General features: G+C 33.1%; 1 protein-coding gene across 1 annotated transcript in view; it reads right to left on the bottom strand.

Moving 5' to 3' along the window:
• Positions 1-333: 333 nt before the first annotated feature.
• LOC103573710 (zwei Ig domain protein zig-8) overlaps positions 334-8,881 on the bottom strand; it is a 29,888-nt gene continuing 21,340 nt past the window's right edge. Inside the window, exons 2-6 of the mRNA XM_053737434.1 lie at positions 6,645-6,811; positions 3,973-4,183; positions 1,711-1,838; positions 1,379-1,547; positions 334-616 (exon numbers count right to left, since the gene is read on the bottom strand). Coding sequence (XP_053593409.1) covers positions 510-616; positions 1,379-1,547; positions 1,711-1,838; positions 3,973-4,183; positions 6,645-6,811 — 782 coding nt within the window. The 3' untranslated portion in view covers positions 334-509. The remainder of the gene's footprint in view (positions 617-1,378; positions 1,548-1,710; positions 1,839-3,972; positions 4,184-6,644; positions 6,812-8,881) is intronic.

Here is an 8,881-nt window from a genome sequence, read left to right as displayed (position 1 = left end):
TCGGTTCGAAGATTGACAAGCCTACCATCAAATGTTGAAAAATTAAAATAAAATTCTTCGTTCTATTTAAAAAAAAAAAAAAAAAATATTAAAATTAGCCAAAAACAAATTTTTAGCCATTAATTTTAATGTGGTGCTCACCTGAAATAAATACAACAAATTATACTTAAAAGTACAAACTTTGGTGTCAAATTATACTATCAGGAATTCTTACACTAACTTTATACTACAAAATATTCAACAACAAAAACAAAAATTAAAGAAATTGAATTTATTGATATGTATGTACAATTGTATTATTTACATTTTTTATACTTATGTGATTTGAGAGAATTAAAAGTTAACGATGATCGTTCACATAATACTACTTATATTTTTACTGATTACTTTAGTGTATTGATATTGGGAATATTATTGGTCGTGATAGTAAATGTAAACGATAATAGTTGAATTCACCCGAATGGATGTTTGTTACTTCCTTTAAATTTTTACGGGATAGGTAATTAATTTTACATTAGTATTATATAAAGTAAAAATAAAAATATTAAATACATTGATTTAATCTCGTTGTTCTGGTCATTGCCATTTCCATGATGCATCGCAGCGGGATGCTCGTCTGTAAAAAAACAACGTATGTATGTGGAATGTATTTTTTTTTCTTCGACGAATTTATCAGACAAAAATTATAATGAGAAGCAAATAGTAATAAAAATATACCCTATCAAAAAATCTGTACGAGAATCTAGCCTAGACTCTTCTGTGGGTTCCCACATGGCGTTTTCGAATGGATTCATATATGGATTCCTATAGGAGTTAACTCCATGCCAAATTTATATGGAAATCGTATGGAATCCCATGTGTATTTTTACCTCGATTTCTCATGGAAATCTGCACCATGCCAAAATAGGAATCCAGGTACTCGCAGATTCCTATGTGGATTTCCCATATGCGAATCCAGATATACATGGTTTCCCACATGAATTTTCATATAAATCCATACACTCCTATATTAATTCCTGTGGATTCTTACATAAATCAATACTTTCCTATATGGAATTCTATGGGTTCTCATGCAATCCCACATGAATTTTTTTGCTAGGGTAGGAACTATTCTCTCTCTTTTCAAAGTAATCTTTTTAAACATCTACAGCAGACTCAATGAATGACATAACTTGAACGAAAAACCAATTTGTGAAACTAAGTAGAATATCATTTTAATTTTCAAAAATAATGATAACACAAAAACTTTTGCAAACATCTCAAAATATTTTCAGTCTAAAATTTCAAATAATTTTAGCAAAGTAAATATACTATTCTTTTGTAAAGATAAAATTTATGAAGACCCGAAAACAATAATGTGAATATTGAATAAGCTTACCTTTGACCACATGCACTCTTATGCTACCAGGATTCGCATTGCTCGGCTTACAGGTGTATAGCCCTGAATCGCTTGACATCGCATATTGTATCATCAACCGACTTGAAGTTTCTCGGCCTTTTTCCGTGACAAGACTGATACCACCCCGTGGTGAATCAAAATTGATATCCTAAAATGTTAAGAAATTAGACAATATACTTTTCATAAATCTAAGAATAAAGTCATACTTTTTTCAGTGTCATTTATTCAACTACAACAGTTTTAGTTTTATCATCGCCCGTCTTAATCGAAAAAATTATTTTTTTCAAGCATATCGAAAGTCAAAACCTTACCTCACTATTGTGACGCCAGGTCATCGTGGGCGGTGGATCTGGAGCATATTTGACGAGGCAAGTTAAATTAATGGTGCTTCCTTTATTTACAAAAAGATCGGGTTGACCGACTATGATAGTGATAGGTTCTGCAACATATTTTTGCCTATATGAGCGATGAAATTAAATTCGGATATTATATTTACAAAACTTGATCAGATTTATATCTAAGATTTGATCTAATGATCTATTGGTTAGCATGAGTTCGATAAAAAAATTATAAAAACTACACAATTTTTACCGTTCAATTCAATTTTCATGTTTCAATTCAATTTTATGGTCATATAGTCAATATTCTTCCTTTACTTTCCTGCTTAAAAAATCCGATAGATACTTATAGCTGTATGTATAAGGCCCTCCCTGGCAGATCCAATATTACGGCAAATTACGATAGGTTACAGTATATTACCGTAGTGCCTTAATCTATCGTAATCTGACCGTAATTTACCGTAGTTCTACCACAACTGTACCGTAGTCGTACCGTAATCCTACCATAGTACTATCGTAATTTACCGTACTCTTACCGTGGTGTGCCGTAGTCCTACCGAAATTTACCGTTTTTCTGCAGTAATCTTACCGTGATCCTTCCGTACTTCTACCTCGATCCTGTCATTTGATGACTGCAAGATACGGTAAATCGACGGTTCAACTATGATAAAAATACAATGCCCATTTGTTTCCAGATTCACTTTCAGTCTGATTGCGGCTGTTTCCAACACAATGAAAAAACTATATATAAACATTAAATAAATTCATTTTTGCGGAAGTCATTTCTTTATCTTTCATTTCTAAGTCTTTTACTGTACTATCATCGTAACTCTACCGTAATAACATCAGAATAGATCTTTATCGCATTTCTACATTTAAAGAAGCAACCGTACGTTTAATTAACGCCGTTGCTTTATCGTTAGTTTACTGTATCTTATTCTGTAATTCCAATCCGACAGGGCTATATCTGAAATATTTTTAGTCAACGAACCATCAATTTTTTCTTTTTTTCATTAACTCCACTGTAAGCTACACTACAAACTACCGTAATATTAGGACCGTCAGAAAAAATTGTACTGTAACTTTACGGAAAGTCTGCTTTTAACTATGGCACAGCTCTTAATTAACCTAGAAATGTCGGAATTCATGGTCCACCAAGATGCTCACAGTAGTTTTACCGTGAATGCTTTAAGGAGATTTACCTGATTCTTACGAAAAGTTTACCGTTGAATTACAGCATATTGATAGTACTGCTGTGGTAACTGTACAGTAGACTGACCGTAACACTATTGTAATTTTACAATAACCCTGCCGTAAAATTACGGTAGAGGTACTGTAAGTTGTGGTAGTATTATGGTAGTTTTACCGAAACTTGCGGTAGTAGTACCGTAACTTACGGTAGTGTTACCGTTATTTACAGTAGTTATACTGTAATGTACGGCAGTGTAACGATAGCTTTACCATAATTTTATGATAGAGCTACCGTTACATTACCGCAGGTTACGGTACCTCTACCATAAGTTACGGCAAGACAACCGTCAGCCTACCGTAATATTAGATCCGCCAGGGTTATACTTAACTATAGCACTTCTCATAGAACTCATTCGTTCTTATAAAATCTCTATGGGAATTAATGAAAATCTATTGGATTCTATGATATTCTAAATTGGGTAGTTTAATGTATAAGCACAGTACAAAAATATGGATAACTATCGGTGGACGAGTGATAAAGTACGATCTCTATTTACGCAATATTTAGCAATCAATAATTATGAATTTAGTGTTGCCAGTTGGCTGCATTTCATTTTGTCTATTGAAAATTTTCTCGATTAATCAGTTTAATATAATTTCTTTCTGACTGGACTGGTCATTCCTATAATAACTTTTGAAACAATGATTTTTTCCTTCGTTTATTTTCTATTGCTTAAACTTATACACAAGAATATGGATCAAAGTTTACGGGTTTGTTGACAAAACCAACGTTCTAGATCCCAATATTCGAAAATAAAAATTTTGGTAAATATTCAATAACTTCCCATGATATTAATGAAATCTATTCTTTACTATTAATCTTATACTTAGTAAAAAAAAGTGAGCCACAATTTAGTGCTTGCTACAAGGTTCGTCTATCCTTGATTTATAATCAATTTTATAACTTAGGCTAAATTCACTAATATTGATATACTCTACGTAATTTCGAATAATCTCAAATAATGATCTATAAATCAATCATACCAACTATGGTCAGATATACGGGATGCCCAATAGGTGGAGTAGTAGATATTTGACATTCGTAGAAACCAGAATCTTTTCGCTGAGGATATCGAATTTTAAGAGTCCACTCCTCCGTATGCGGATAATGCTGAGCTTCGAAACGCTGGTCACTTGTATATGTATATCGCCCAACCGTCAACAAATGAATATCTCGGTGTCTCACCCATGATACCTGTTAACAATCACAATGAGCAGGTAAAAAACAGTTATTGAATATAAGATTTAGAAAAATCTGGGCGTCGGTTGACCCTGCGGGCCAGCCCCAAAACTTCCCGCTGTTTTCGACCTCAAAGAGCTCGAAAACATTAGTGTAGATATATTTTCGAGCTCGTCAAGCTCGAAAATGCTATCACATGCAATTGTTTTTTTACGATCTTTTCAAGCTCTAACAAGTTACCTGTTATGCTGAAGTTTGAAAATTTAAGAATCGAAAATCATCAATGAAGCGGTTTTTAAAATTTAGTTCCTGATTATGTTCAGTAAAATAAGTGTATTGAGGCAGAAATCAATGTCGAGGATCAAAATCAAGATTTAAATAAGTTCTGACTCACGTAAGAAACAATAAAATATGAAATATCCGATAAAAATATTAAAAACTACGTTTTATCGATTTTTTTTGTTGATAATATGATTTAAACTAAAAAACAAGTTCGATGACATTATATGATCAAAAGAAACAATAAAAAAGACGAGTTGGTATGATATCAGGCACATTTTAGTACGTTATATTATGATTTATCCGGAAAAAATAACATAAAATGTTATTTTTTTAACTTTTCAACGCCGATATCTTTTGAACTAATCAATCGATTTTGATAGTTGACGTGGCAATCGGCGCGTTTTATTGAATTCTAGAGCTGATTTAAATTTGAAATCGATCGCGTCAGTCGTTTCGAAAATATTTAGAAAAAACCGTTTTTCACCATTTCTTTCTCCCGCGATAACTCTCGAACGAATTATCCGATTTTGATGTTTGAGGCGGCAATCGACGCGTTTTATTGAGTACTAGAGCTGATCAGATTTTGAAGTCGATCATATAAGTCGTTTTTGAGAAATCAATGAAAAACTAAAAAAAAATTTTTGTTTTTTTCGTAATTCACAAATATTTTCGAGTCTATTCGATCAAATAATCTGAAATTTTCAGGAAAGTTGATGGCCAACAAGTTCTTTCGATTGCCACCTCAACCATCCAAATCGATTCATTAGTTCAAAAGTTACAAAGAGTTTACATACATACACACACACACACACACACACACACACACACACTTACATACACACACTCGGACATCATTCTGAAAATAGTCAGAATAGCTTCCTAGGACCTCAAAACGTCGACATCTGATGAAAACTCGATCTTCGAAAATCGGGGTGAAAACAATAACTTCCCGACATTTTTGAAAATCGTCGATTTTCTTAGCGGGAAGTTAAAAAAAAGATACTAAAAACGGTTAAGCCTGTAGACTCTCAACGAGGTTTCTGCTGTTTCTGAGATTAAGTAGCTCGAAGACTTTACTGTCAATACATTTTCGAGCTTTATCGAACTGCATACATCCTTTCCCACAACTGTGTTTTTGAGCTCAAAGTATGGATTTGTGGTGACTGTGGTTAGATTTTCAAGCGGCCCAAGATGGGTTACAATACCTCACAGCGGCTCTGGACACAAAAATAGCCCTCTAAGGGATTAAATCTGCACCAACTTTTCTTTTCGAGGATCGATTGACCTTAAATCGTTTCTACATTTTCAGTGGGCGCAAAATTGAGTTAAATAAATGCTATATATAGTAAAAAAAAAATTATTAGGAGGCTCGAGATGAGTTACAGCATTACCCAGTGTCCATGTTCCGTATCTCCGAGATACGGAACGTTACGGACCAAGGACACTTTGCGACTGTTATCTTTGAAGGACATGGCTGAGCGAAATTTATTTTCTGGGGGGCCGTTTAACGAAAAATGAATCCTCAGGCATCTGTTGGCACGAGTACGAAAGGTATCAACTCATTTTCTTAGCAAAAAATATTTTGGCGCAGCCCGAGACAAGTTACAGCATCTTACACCACAAAAGTAGTCCTCTGAAGGGTCAACCCTGCACCAACTTTTCTTTCCGAGGATCGATTGGCCTTGAATCGTTTCTAAATCATCCGTGGGCACAAAAATGAGTAAAATAAAAGCAATTCGTGGTCACAAAAAATTTTTTGGTGGCCCGAGATAGGTTACAGCATCTCGCAGCGTCTCACAACATAAAAGTGGCCCTCTGAAAGGTCAACCCACCACCAACCTATATGTCCGGGGATTGGACTTAAACCGTTTCTCCATCATTGGTGAGTACGAAAATGAGTATAATAAATGCAATTCTTAGTCAAAAAAAATTTCACGTCGTCCCAGATGAATCACAGCATCTCACAGCGATTTACAATACAAAAGTGGCCCTCTGAGGGGTCGACCCTGCACCAACTTTATTTTCCAAAAAAATTTCCGAAAGTTTTTTTTTCAATAAATCATCTTTACAATTACATAATCTCAAACAGTTATCATTTTACAATAAATTCTCAGGATGAAAAAAAAGTAGTTTACCATCTGTGTTTTGTTATATGTTGATGATTATTTTCCAATTAATTTGACCATAAGCTTACCGTGCGGTTTCCAAGGTTCTTCACTTTGCACACAAGATTGACAGTGTTACCTACAAGACCGGTAAAATTGGAAGGCATCGAAGTATCAAAATGTGGCCCTGTTCCAGGCGTTGGCCATTCTTCCAAGAAATCCGTCCGAAAGTTTCGCAAACAATTTACAGTGCTACCTGTAACATAATATTAAGACGCGTTTTTATTTGTATCTTTATTCGCACTCAAATGAATAAACGGTACTTCATGGTAAGAAATGCATGGCATTCAACACCATGCTGGTATGGTCTCAAGACAGATACTAAAATATTATGCAAAATATTCCAAGACAGTATTGTAATGAGTCCCAGAAGCAGAGATCGGCAAAAAAAAAAATTCTCATTTGCCATTTTTTAATTATTTCAGTCACCATAATATTAACTAAGAAATTTTTGATTAATCAAAAATAAAAAAATTATGATTTTTTATTTTAAATTTGTTCATTAATTAAAAATTGACATTGCGGCGCCCGCGACAACTATCGTCAATGTTACTATTTTCGCAATGGTCGAATCATCTATACATACAATTTTACAACGTATAAAAACCTTCCATACCATACAGTATGGCGTTCACGCCTATACTGGCAAAGTGATATCCGCAAAATATTTCTTACCGTGTTTCTTTGTCGCACTTGTACATACAATGGGAGCTTTGTCCAAGTTTTTCTTGTAAACAAATAGAAACTATCAAAAAATTGAAGTACACTTTGCTAATTCATAGAGTAAAGCATCGGTTCTGTGTCAATATTTTGCATTTAGAACTTTTATTTCTGAGAAAAGCTTGGACAGAATTATCTAATAACCGTTCTTAAATGAATACCCTCACGTCATTGCCATAACGGTATTCCTACCGTATTTTCCTAGTGTTTATTACGTATAAGTATTATTACGGGGTTACGTGCGTTGATATCCCTGGGCAAAATATCCCCGGACATAATATTCCTGCGACGAAATATCCCCGCGACAAAATATCTCTGCGTCAAAATATCTCAGGTACACTATATATCTCTGTGACGAAATATAAAAAACAAGTGGTTTTATTATTAGATTCAATCCATTGTCTTTTGGGTCCAAGATGGAAAATTTCAGGGATGGCCTGCAAGGTCTATTGCTTTCTCTTTGTCTATTAAAGCATATAAATAAAAAATTGTCAATAAATTAGAAACATTAGTAGAGAACATTAATTAGCTTATTATCATGATGGGCCCAAAACACGTCACACCCCAAGATTGGGACTTTTCTTTCATCAAGAAGAAAACCATGTCAGGGATGTTATAATAAATAACATCAATATCGTTCTTACCACGTATTATCTTTCAATCATTAAAACATTTTTTAATAAATATAAACCAAATAATTTCTAATCTATAATGTATTTATATTACTTTTATCATATTTACTCATTTCAACTATTAATATCATAAAACAAAACCTTTTTTTTTGTCGCTTATAAATCAATAGACAATTATTGTTGATCCACATTAAATAATAAATAATTATAGTAAAATAAATGATATTAACGAGAAAATAGTTCTTAATTAATACGTAGAACAAATCTAATAATATTGTTTTTACTATCAATAACAAAGTCACATTTTTTTTTAGTCATCTTGAAATCGGAAAACACTTCATTGATAAACAATAAAGTTATAAATAATAATAATGAAATTAATAATATTAACGAGAAAATAGTTTAAAATTAATACATAGAACAAATATAATAATATTGTCTTAACGATCAACAGCTACTACTTTAACAATCCTTTATTAATAACATCTTGATAATTAATAAGGTCTCAGTAATTTAATCATTACGGAAAATTTATGACGATTTCATTACGACGTTTTCGATTATCTTTCAATTTCCCAATCCAAGTGGCTTCGAAATATTCCAATAAATTTTCTAAAGTATCACTATTACGGACATAATATTCGGTTGCAATCAACTCTCCATGAGCTAAAACAACATCACCTGGAGGAACAAATGCTGAAGCCATAATCATACGGATATTTTTAGCAAAAAACAATATTCGTATTGTATTTTTTTTTGTAAACCATTAGGCTGTACGTGACGCCACACTGATTGGGAGAAGTGGAAATAACAATCACTAATTTCTGTCGCATCAAAGGTTAATTAAAAATCATCTATAGAAGCTTTTTCAAAATCAACCGTTAACGGTTTGGGGGAAAAATTTTGAATACTTT

The sequence above is a fragment of the Microplitis demolitor genome, chromosome 1 (genome assembly GCF_026212275.2).
Source record: "Microplitis demolitor isolate Queensland-Clemson2020A chromosome 1, iyMicDemo2.1a, whole genome shotgun sequence".
Lineage (NCBI taxonomy): Eukaryota > Metazoa > Arthropoda > Insecta > Hymenoptera > Braconidae > Microplitis > Microplitis demolitor.
Note: the sequence above shows the minus strand (reverse complement) of the source record. Positions and strands in the feature narration are given on the sequence as shown.